Source organism: Idiotropiscis lumnitzeri, chromosome 4 (genome assembly GCF_059441095.1).
Source record: "Idiotropiscis lumnitzeri isolate Australia: NSW breed Sydney's pygmy pipehorse chromosome 4, RoL_Ilum_1.0, whole genome shotgun sequence".
Taxonomy (NCBI): domain Eukaryota; kingdom Metazoa; phylum Chordata; class Actinopteri; order Syngnathiformes; family Syngnathidae; genus Idiotropiscis; species Idiotropiscis lumnitzeri.
The window spans coordinates 31,776,362-31,788,105 of record NC_142394.1 but is presented as its reverse complement, the minus strand read 5'-3'; the positions used below and the strand labels follow the sequence as shown (position 1 = coordinate 31,788,105).

Genomic DNA, 11,744 nt, shown 5'->3' with positions numbered 1-11,744 from the left:
ATTTCTCTAATGTTTGCACATTGCTTAATGACAGTTCTTGCGATCGCATATGATTGTTAGGACAAAATAGTTTTTTAAAACTACAACTGTAGCACATTAAAGCATATATTATGAAATTAGCAACATTTTGGCCCCCTTAACTGTCTCCCACTTTTTAACATGATTTCCAAAGTATTGACATTTAATTTTACTCAAACGTGTTTCCGTTCCATCTGTCCATGAACTCGATCAGTTTGCAGTTTCATTAACTGGACGAAAATTTGTAACGCTCAGTAAAAAAATGAAATTAAAAAAAAATCGTTTTTAACAAAAAATAATTTTATTTATTTTAAGAAGTAAATTAAAAGGGATAGTTTAGTCATCTATACTTTAATGGTTGCGTTCGCATTCATTCATTAATTTATAATTACAGTCCACTCCTGTGGACGCGGCTGGCCCGTTAATAGTGCAAATCTCATTGAATTGAAATCTAAATTTCCATCCGACAAAAACGTGTGGATGGGGCGTGGTGGAAATACGCTAACATGCAATTCCGCGGATGCCGAATCGCGAGTACGCTGGGGTCGATTGCCGGGGAAAACGTGGACTGACCTGTGATTGTCCCACTGTCCACTAGGTGGCGGTTATTGCATCTGGGCACTTTTTGCCTACAGCCGAGGAAGAAAATGATCGCTCCAATTCGCATGCGCGATAATGTCACCTTAGTCCTGTCCTGGAACTATTAGCGCTCAAGTTGTCGTAAACTCGCTTTTTCTTTTTTATTGACAAGCATGACTTCCTTTTCGTGATTGTTTGGCTTCGCGGGAAGAGGACGCCGCGGCCGAAGGAGAGCGAAGCCATGACAGCGAATGAGGATCAAGAGGTAAGGCAAGAACGGACTGCTAGGTGGCTAGCTGTTGTTAGCCGCCAAATGCTAACTAGCTAACGCAAGCCTGTTCAAATTTGCAAGTCAGATTAGTTTTTTTCAATTGTGTCAAGTCAGGTAATGTTGTGCTTGTTTATTTATTTTTTTGGGGTTTTTTTAGATGGAGTTGGAGGCTCTTCGCTCAATCTACGAGGGTGACGAATGTTTTAAAGAGCTTAGTCCCGTTTCTTTTCAATTAAGGGTGAGTACGGCTTGATATTGTTTTGGCTTGCGGTTGAATTTAAAGAGCGCGGGTGAATTAGACGTCTTGTTTCTGTTTTAAGAAACATCAACAGAAAGGCGACTAATGTGTGTTAAAACATTAAGGCGGAATGACTGAAAAATGTCTCCCCCCTCCATTGCAATGGCACTTGCGGTTTAGTGTGCTATTTAATTTGAAGGTCCTCTTCACGTCTTTTTTTAAGACTAATACAAATCTTTATATATGTAAACAATAGTATACATAAATGTTTCGCTCGGATAGGTTCAATATTTCAATGGGAAAAGTGTGGTTGACCCTTTTAAAAGCGGCAAAATGTGTTTTTCTTTTAAACACATTAAATCATAGCATAAGCGTCCAAAAAGTTGCCCCACTTCATTTTTAAAATGGGAGGGATGAGGGGCTATTTCTCTCTGCGAAGTTAATCCAACACTTAAGCACAAAGTATTGTATAACAGTCGAATGTTCTGCCTGTAATTAATAATTGTATTATCTTAAGGAACAATGAAGTGTTGTTTTGTTTCGTTTTTTTAATTGAAAATCAATCTATTAATCAGTTGTCTGAATTTTAGTCTAACATCATTGGGCCCGGCCTTAAAAATTCCATATTGGTCGGTTCCTTATTATAACCATTATGTAGACAGATAGGAGACCTGGACGACTCAAAAGCATTCATCTTGGACATCACATGGCCGGAGACGTACCCTGAGACTGGTCCTCAAATCTCCCTGGATGGCTTTTTTAACAACCGAATGTAAGTCGTCTGACACGCTGCACGTGTCAAAATTGTAGGGCAAAAAAAAAAGCAATCCAGAACATTTTATCGCCAACACCAGCACTTCCGAAACCAAGCATCTTATCCTGTCCAAGCTGGAGGAACAAGTGGAGGCCAATCTGGGCGACGCCATGATGTACACCCTGTTTGAATGGGCCAAGGAGAACCAAGAAGCCCTGATGGAGAACCACAGACCCGTGGTCACTGCCGTGGTTGGTTTCAAGTTGGCTATTGAGAGTCGGAAAGTGTATGCCTGGGCACTGACTGTTTCCTTCCCATCGCTGTCAGACTTTGTCGTCCACCGGTGTGGCGATACCAAACGTCGCAGCAGCCAAAAAGAAGGAGCGGAAGGAGCAGCTCACCAAAGCGCAGAAAAGGAGGATCATCAATCGGACAGGTGGGGCGGCAGACGACTGATCGAGAGCAACCATCAAAAAAAAAAAAAAAACTCAATTTTGATTATGTGAGCTGATTGATCCTGTTTTCAGATAACAAAGGGGAACTGCCAAGAGGTTGGAACTGGATTGACGTCATCAAAGTACGTACACTTCTAGTGGTCATCCAAATGATTTGAATCTCTGCAATAAATTTTTGGTCGGTTGATATATATATATTTTTTTTTTTCCTCCCTCTTGGACCCCTCCCCCATTCCAACGAACATCCAGCATGTAAGTGGCAAAAAAAAAAAAAAGACCAGAATGCATTCCACTGAGCCGCGTCACTTTGGTTCCGTCATTGTGGTTCTTGTTCTACTGTTGTGTTGCAGCTAAGTAAAACGGGAGGTAAAGAGGACGATTAGGCGCCAGATCTGCCGCATCGCCGCCGTTTAGGATTTGAGCGGGACGTCTTTGCGCTCAGTGTGGCCGCCACCCTCGACCAGTGGAATTCGGGGCCACCAAAAGGAGGCAAAACCTTTCAGTGCCAATGTGTTCCGTGTCTCAAAAAGGTTACTTAGCCTCCGCTATGAAGGTAGCAACACTCACTGCCTGGTACCTTGAAGCATTCACCTTCCAAATGAACATTTTGTATTGAGATGAGGAGACTCGCCGGCAGAGAATTCTGTCACATTTGACTTATTTCCTCATTTCAGGTTCACCTGAATTTTTATTTTATTTTTTTTTTTTAATTCTATTCAAATAAAACCCAATTTGGAGGGACGTGTTCCCGAGGAGACTTTATATTGAATGCGTTTTCTTTAAATTGGTCTCAATGAGATATTTGAGGCATCGCTTCCGACCCGTTGGGCAAGAACGAGACCATTTGTCGTAAATGATGCCGTGCTTTGGGCTGTGACAACATAATGAATGCAACTATGGAATAAGCAAAGATAAGACAACTATGGCAACATGAAATTCCATTTTTATTGGAATTAATACATGTATCTTTCCACTAGTATAGTCAGCGGACTTGTCAGTTATCATCCATGTTGGCGTTAAAATCCTCCACTAAAACTGAGAGGATCTTTTCTTGAGGTCTCCTACTGCTTTGACAGTTTATCTGCAGAGCTTGCTAAACCTTTTTCAGGGACGTAATCATTGACTACGTCCAAGAGCCCCCTTTTCAGGGACTTTTCTAACCTTTTGGAAAATTCCTTTTTAAACATGTTCTCAAAGAAACTATGCATGTCGTGGGCATTCTCCATTGACTGGATGGATTTGGTCCTTGTGCACTCGTCGTCGTCGTCGTCACTTGGCGGCAGCTCGACTGATATGATGGATGAGGCAACAGAAGTCTCCCTTGCGCCTTCGTCCAAGACATTTGCATGTAAAGGTCTCTCGCCTTTTCTGTCGCCTTTCCCTTTGACTCTCTTGCTCTTCCTCCGACCGTAGTGAGTCTTCCACATTGACTTGACCTTTTTGAAAATGGGCCTAATAATAGCTGGTTTTGCTCCAATGCAGTCCATGATGGCACTGGGGCAGTCCTCCAGAAGTGGCTGTATCTTCCTCGGACGCCTTATCTTCCACCTTTTCCAAAGGGATGTCCTGCTTTGAAGTTCGACTGGTGTTGTCTTTTCAAGGTCTGTCATCTCTTCGGAGGAAAGTTCTTGCTCTGACAGCTTGAGATCAATCCCGATGACTGCTTCTGATAAAGACTTCCTGGATACCCTGTCCTTGGATAATTTGAGCTCAACTTGTCCCACCTCTTTTGACGAGGACCTCCTTGATATCCGGTCTTCTGACAATTTCGAGATATCGACTGATGCTCTCGATGAAGACCTCCTGGATATCCTGTCCTCTGACAATTTAGAAATGGCATCAATTGCTGCTCTCGATGAAGACCTCCTTGATATCCGGTCTTCTGATAATTTACGAACATCAACCGCCGCTTTGGATGAGGACCTTCTTGACACCCTGTCTTGTGACCCTTTAGGAACAACCCCTACTTCTGCTGGCGATAAAGACTTCTCAGACAGCCTGTCTTCTGACCATTCAGGTTTAAACTCTCCTAGCCAAGGGTCCAAATCTGCTTTGCCTGAAGGCGTCTCGGACGCCATGTCGTCTGACAACCTCGTGTCAATGTCGACTGGCGTATCATTTGAAGACAGCTCTGTTACTCTGCCTACTGACATTTTAGCATCGACATCTTCTGGTTTTTCTACTGACGGCCTCTTAACATCAAACAACTCACGAGCAGCATCAACTACTACTTCCAAAAGAGTCTTTCTTACTTCCACTTCTTCAGGTAATTGAGCGTCAGCGTCTACTACTGCTTCAACAGAGGGCCTCTTGACATCAAACAATCGAAGAGCAGCATCTTGTACTTTTTCCAATAGAGGCTTCCTGACTTCCTGGTCCTCAAGCAATTGAGGGTCGACGTCTGCTGCTGCTGCTGCTGCTGCTGAAGGCAGCAGTGCTTCCTTGTCTCCAGGCGACTTGAGATCATCCTCTCGTACTGTTTCAGATGATCTCTTCACGACCTTGTCTTCTGGCCACTCAAGGTCAGCATCTACGACAAATTCCATCAAATGCTTTCTTGCTGCTCTATCTTCTGGTCCCGGAAAATCCCCGTCTACTTCAAATGAAGAGATTTGTGCTACTTTGACATCTTGCCCATTCAGATCAGCACCTGTTACCAGTTCGAACGAAGGCGTTTGTTCTACCCTATCTTCTGGCCTTTCAAGATATGTATCTTCTAATTCTAATGAAGGCTTCTTTGCTACCGGCTCATCTTGCCACTTTGGATCAGCATCTACTAATTCAAATGAAGGCATCTTTGCTAGCAGGTCTTCTTGCCACTTAGGATCAGTATCTTCTGTTGCTAATGAAAACACATTTTCTAGCCTCTCTTCAGGCCACTTAAGATCAGCATCTAGCGCTTCTTCGGATGGTCTCGTTGCCACCCGGTCTCCTGGTAACGTAAGATCTGCTTCTAGTGCTTCTGATGAAGGCCTTTTTGTCAACCTGTCTTCTTCCCACTGAATGTCACCATCGACAACTTCCTCTAGTGAATGTGTCTTTGCTACCTGGTCTTCTGGCCACTCAAGATCATTATCTACTGCTTCTGACGAAGGCCTCTTGACAACACTGTGCTCTGGCCAGTTCTGATCAGCATCTAATGCTTCGGGCCAAGACGTCTTTTGTTCGTAGTCTTCTGGCATAATTAGGTCATCCTCTACCTTTTTTGGTGAATGCGTCATTGCTACCGTGTCTTCCAGCAACTCGCGATCAGAATCTACTACTTCTGATGAAACCCTCTTGGCTATACCGTCTTCTGGAAACTCGAGATCGGCATCGACCGCTTCTGATGAAACCCTCTTTGCTACTCTGTCTTCCGGAAACTCCAGATCAGAATTCACCGCTTCAGATGAAGACCTCTTTGCTATCCCATCTTCTGTGAGGTCAAGATCAGGATCGGCTTCTCCGTCTGATGAAGTCCTCTTTTCTTCCAACGCAGCTGGTGATCTGTTGCCATCAGAAGCATGGACTACGGAGGTTCTACCCTCCAGTGAATCTAGCCGATCCCCTGATAAGATTTCAGCCGTGTGATGATCGAGGTTACTTGCTGTACTTGTGCTCTCGAGCGATTCTGTTGAAATCCTGAAAGGATCGTCATCGAGAGGCATTTCACAAGCGTTATCGAATTTGCCGGGAACACATGTGGCCTGATTGTCAGTGTCTAGATCCCTCACGGGTGACCCGGTAGCTTCTTCCGACAAGCCAGTAGAGTGGCATGTCTCCACAGTTTCCACTTGATCCACGATGTCTGGATGTCTGTCTGGCGAAGCAGCTGATGAGAAAAAAGCGGCCAGATTTGGTGTCCAGGTTTCGTCTGACGTGGGCGAAACGCTGGCCGTTGATTCGATCTCTGAGACGGCGGAGCATTCATCTTCTGTCTCCTTGTCCGAACGCTGAGTGCCCATATTTTGCTGTAAAGACTTCATTTTTTCAACAATAGTTTTGCCGGCTGAGTCGATGGTGGCGACAACAGGGTTCAAAACTTGGCCAATCAATTCTTTGGCCTTGTCAATGAAGCAAGTGGGTGAGGCGGAGGTTGACGAATTGGGAGAAAGTGAGCTATCAAATGTTTGAGAAAAGTCATCCTGGTGAGTAGGTTGCTCATCTGAGTAGGCGCTCAAGTCCTCCTCAAAGATACCGGTATCGTCTTCTTCCTCGATATCCAAAACATCTGGGTCTCGAATCTTCTTCACGCTGCCCGCTCTCGCAAATATTTTGAGAGCCGAAGTGGCACCGGCACGCCTCCCCTCTTCCTTTTCGGCGATTATGAGCCGCTCGGAGAAAAAGTCCTTGAGGTGTTGCTTGATCTTCTGCTGGGTGACCACGCCGTATGACGACTCGTCGATGAAGGAGTCGGACATGGCGCGCTCCTCCTTGTCCCAGAGGGAGATCAGCTGCCTCAAGTTGGCGACATCGAGGGTGCTTTTCTCAACAATGCTTTTGATGATAGTGTTGATCTTGGCATCTTTGTCTTTGTCCTTCAAACTACAAGTCATACTCTAGAGTAGAAAAAAGCAAAATCTGATTAGCAAGCCTAAGAGTATGATTTTTTTTTTTTTTTTTTTTTTTTTTTTTTTTTTTGGGGGGGGGGGGGGGGGGGGGTGAGAGATGTGGGTAAATGAGCAGCTAACATTCTGAACTCATGGAAACAATGACCTCACTGAGACCCGTCCTAATATTCCTTAGCGCTCAAGAGATCATCCACAGCGCTACAAATTATTAGGCAACTGATGATTCTCTCTGCTTTCTATACATTTATAGGTTGTACAGAACTAAAAATAGTTGCTTGTTGTACAAAGCAAAAGTATCGGAACGGGTCAACACATGGGCATGGGACCTTTTATTTTGCAATTCTTGCAACCATTTTTTTCAGATTTTCTGCTTCGATTTCTTTTAGAATGTCTGAATAGCCTCCCAGAGATGCTGTTTGGATGTCTGCTGCCCCCCCAACCTCATCGATCTTTTGCTTAAGGGATGCTTCAAAGGTTCTCAGCAGGAGATGGGGCCCACACCAGTTTGATGCAGAGGAATTTCGGGCCGCATCAAACGCTGCATTGGCATGCATCATGACAAAGTTTGGTTCTTCATTTTCTCAATCAGAAACGCCACTGACTTTGCAGTCTTTATTTTCAAAGGGCCGACCAGCTCTCTGGTCAGCGCCAATGTGGTTTGAGGGTGGGAGTCAGTTTGCATCAAAAAGCAGCTTCAGGTGGCTATTGTGATATCTTGGACAGAAGTTGTCCCGAGGTTTGATGGATGCGACCATTGCAAAGCTGCTATTGAATAATAGAAGGACACGTGTCAAAATGGAATTGTTTTGGAATTTCAGATAACAGATTAGGAAAATTGATGGTTTGGATATTTTAATATTAGGACCGACATGTAGGAATTGCTTTGCTTCCGTCACGATTTGGCCCGGACATTTTTCATCTGGCGTCTCTCTAATGTGGACATTCCATTATAATTGATCAATGATTCAATTTGATTACAGACGGAGGTCAATGATTTGTAACCGTTTTCATTCATAACGTCATGATGTGAACCGTCAGCTGATGGTTTGCGTTTATGCACTCTGCCAACTGTTTGTCGTTGGCAAGTTGCGGTCAAGAATGTGATGACTGCAGATGTGGTGAATGGCGCTAAGATCGGAAACGATTTTGGGCCAACGTCAACCAAAAATCTGTTGATGTTATTAACGGATGAGTCCTATTAGAATAAGTGTTCAGGATATTCCAGATCCTTCAATCTTATTTTTGTTCTCATCTCGCCTTTTCTCATCATAGTTGCTTGCTAGCTGCGATTATATCTCTTAACTTGTTTTTATAATTGCTTATCTCGTATTCCTTGACATTTCCTGTTTTGATGTGGGTACTTTAGATATGGGCAGTGACTGTTGTAAAGCGAGATCAATATTTCAATCATAAGCCTCGTCCACATCCACTTGACTGGAGTTGCGTTGCATTGGCCAGCTCAGTTCGTCACCGTCATCGACGTTGAACATTAGCTGGCCACTCGCAGTTTGATCGGACGCGTCTTCAATGAAAATTGTTGTACATTATGGTTGCGCCGCGAGATGATTGCTCTGCCGTCGGGCGAAGGGACATGCTGGACATTGCGTCCATGAAGTCATCTCGAGTTTTCAGTCGGGTTGCATTTAGCAAATCTCGCAGTTGAATCTAATTTCTCCATTTGTTCACTAACTAGTTGTTTGATCGGACTAGTAAACAGGCTACCATCATTTTCATTTAGAATTTGTGCAGTCCGGCATTCGGAACTGCGCATTTAGTGGAATTGTGACGACGCGGAGCAAGACCAACCCAACTTTTCGATTCTCTCCTCATATACAGTGAACCCCCGGTTATCGCGGTTAATGGGGACCGAGACCACCCGCGAAAACTGAAAATCCGCGAAGTAGCGTCGCACCTTAAAAAAAAACAACAAAAAAAACACTGTATATATATACTTCGCACCTATATAAATATATATAGGTGCAAAGTAGCGGCACACCTTCAAAAATGCTTAAAAAAAAATATATATATACATATATATATATATGGGTAGAGAGAGAGAGAGTGAAATTCATGTTATAACAAAAAAAATACCAATTATTAAAACTTGTGTTTTTATTCCCCAGCCATTATTTTTGTATTTATTCAATTACTTCTTTTTGTATTTATTTAATTACTTCGACTTTTACCTGCTGGTACCCCGTCCGGTGTGCCCTGTGAATGTTATGATCCTCCAGCAGAGCTGGAGGATTGAACAGGACTCTCCAAACGTAGACACGGGAAAAAAGGTGGTGATACAAAGATAGTGTAGCGACTTTGTAAATGGTTCAAGGGTTCTGTGTTTTCCTCTTTTCTGTGGAGGCTGTGAAGGCAGCAGGGGAGTGAACGTTATGTTGTTGTCGTTGTGTTGCTCTCTCTCTCTGATCGGCGTGGTTGCGGCCAACAGCAGCCGTTTTTGGCTTAATAATAAAAGCGTTCGCTGATGGACAAATTGGCCTGATTTATTATACAACGTTACAATATTTATTATAATCACAATATAGTCAGTGTAATCAGCGCGTCTTGCAGCAGCTGACGGCATGGCGCGAGACTATCGCTGGAGGAACGCCCACACAGCTGAAAAAACAAAAACACACGCGGCATGACAGGCACGGATCATGACAGTGAAATGAAAGGTGGCATTCTTCATTTATTTATTTATTTATTTATTCATTCATAACTGACAGCCTCGCGCTCCGCCCGTGCCCGGGGAAGGTGCTCCTCTTCGGCTTACTGTGACGCGAGCATGCCCTCCTCCTCGGCAGCTCCCATTCGGTTAAACTTAGGGGCCGTTTGGCACCGCCCGTGCCCGGGGAAGGTGCTCATCTACGGTTTAACTGCCACGCACGCCGGCCGGAGCTCTGATACGGTCCGAACCGCGCGAAACGTCGCCACCAATTGTGTCCGGGGGAACCTGCTCTTCTTCGTCCACTCTCCTCTTCGGCGCACGCCGGCCGTCTAACCGCTTCAGCGCCCCCTTGTGCCGCTCGGCGAAACTACAATGCCCCCGAATATTTTTTAGACCCGCGAAGCACTGAACCCGCGAAAGGTGAACCGCGGAGTAGCGGGGTTTCACTGTATTGTAGATCGTAATCTTCTGGAAAAGAATCGATACCTTTATCAGGATTAAATCTGTCATTGCAATGATACAATGTATTCTTTGATGGAATTGAACTCAAAATGTATTGAGGGGCGGCTCGCACTCCTGTCAGGAGTTGACATGTTGTCTCCATGCCTGCGTGGCTTTTCTTTGGGTGCTCCGGCTTCTCCCGCATTCCCAAGACATGCTTGCTATGCTGATGGGCAACTCTAAAAATTGTCCCCAGGTGTGATTGTGAGCATGAATGTTTGTTTGTCTTTGTGTGCCCTGCGATTGGCTGGCAACCAGTTCGGGATGTGCTCCGCCCAACTGCCCAAAGACGGTGGGAGGAGGCTCCAGTGTCAGTCGCCGTGGTTCGTCAAAGTAAAGCGTGTGAGTGCGCGCGAACCGAGACGAATGAGCGCAGACGTGTTTGTGTTTTGTTGTGCCCTTGTGTGGATGGGTGGTGGGCGTGGCCAAACCAAAGATAGGTTGCACTTCATTGCAAAGTTTTGAAAGACAGATGACATGTACAAGGGGAAGGAATGTCAGAAATTAGGAACACGTCTGACGCTAACCATTCCGTCCCGTCAACGAAAATGTCACGTTTTCGACATCAAATAACCTCGTTTAGCGCGTTATCGTCATGAAAAAAAAAGGGGCGTTAAGGAAATATTTTCGTCATCGATGAAAACAACACCGATTCCAACGTCTCATGGAAATGTGCATCACGTCCTCTTGCGTTTGATTAACTCGCATCGCCACCAACCGACCTCCGTGCACGTTGTAGCGCAACGTAGCAACACACAGAAGGCTTGCGACGCAGTTCAGACTGGATTGTTAAAAAAAGAAATCTGCATTTTGCCGGGGCCGAGTAGTGGCGACACTGTCGTGACACGTTGCCAGCCGTATTCATTACCTGGCCAGGCCGACGACCTTTCACATCATCGCCAAACATCCCCCGTTGGGCAAAAAAGTCCTTAATGCCGTGTTGGATCTTCTCCAGGGTGAGGAGGTCGTTTCCCGGCCCCAGCGTGGCACCCTCGCTGCTCATCTCTCGGCTCGGTGTGTGCTCGTCTTCTTGTCGGCTTTCCGGGAGCTTAGCGACCACGATCGCAAGCGCCGTCTTTAACCTCTCAGAGCTGGGCCAACAAAGAGCGCTGGGACGACGTGATCTCATCAGTCTTTGTCATGAAGCGCCGACATCACGCTTTGTCGTCAAGGCGAGCGTTGTCATCAAGGCACATCGCCCCGAGTAGGACGAGAGCTTCCGATCCGTCAGTCCGCACGCTCTCAAGCCTCAAACTCATTGAAAAATTGCTTGTCCTCAATGTCTCCCGGCAACAGAGCGGGCCTCCTGGATCCAGGCATCCATCGCCCTCATCTCGCTAATCGTATGTCAGTTTGCACAAGTCGAGGGAATTTCTAGGATCACCTGGGACCACGTCGGGCTTTCCAGTTTGTGTCATGGAAATGTTGCTGAATTTGAAGGAAAGTCAAATTCCCTGAAAATTCAACTTTGAACATATGAAAAGGGGCAAATACGTTTGTAAGAAAGTACAATGAGAATATTCTCAAATAATAATGAAGGGACGGATATCGACGCTCAACGTAGGCATTTCCAAGCTCCAAAAACAAAGGAGCACCTGCCGGAAAGTAAAGGCAAAGCAAGGTCGGGAGGAAAAACTGGCTTTTGGAGACGAGATGGCGACGCGCAAACTAACCTGCGACTGATTCACCTGCCCGAAAGCTCGGAGACAATGC

General features: G+C 45.3%; 2 protein-coding genes across 2 annotated transcripts; one reads left to right on the top strand and one right to left on the bottom strand.

The window, feature by feature from the left end:
* Positions 1–642: 642 nt before the first annotated feature.
* Positions 643–3,077, top strand: rwdd4 (RWD domain containing 4). Its single transcript, XM_088293167.1, has 8 exons — positions 643–862; positions 1,026–1,106; positions 1,769–1,878; positions 1,961–2,111; positions 2,188–2,296; positions 2,388–2,438; positions 2,536–2,567; positions 2,666–3,077. Exons 1-8 carry the CDS (start codon positions 839–841, stop codon positions 2,696–2,698), a joined length of 591 nt encoding a protein of 196 aa, XP_088149293.1. The 5' UTR covers positions 643–838; the 3' UTR covers positions 2,699–3,077.
* Positions 3,078–3,376: 299 nt separating this feature from the next.
* Positions 3,377–11,290, bottom strand: LOC148339255 (uncharacterized). The gene is made up of 5 exons (XM_088293515.1): positions 11,190–11,290; positions 10,900–11,122; positions 5,363–6,853; positions 3,980–4,831; positions 3,377–3,925 (listed from the first exon to the last, which is right to left on the bottom strand). The coding sequence occupies exons 1-5, from the start codon at positions 11,288–11,290 to the stop codon at positions 3,377–3,379; spliced, it is 3,216 nt and encodes a 1,071-aa protein (XP_088149641.1).
* Positions 11,291–11,744: the final 454 nt, after the last annotated feature.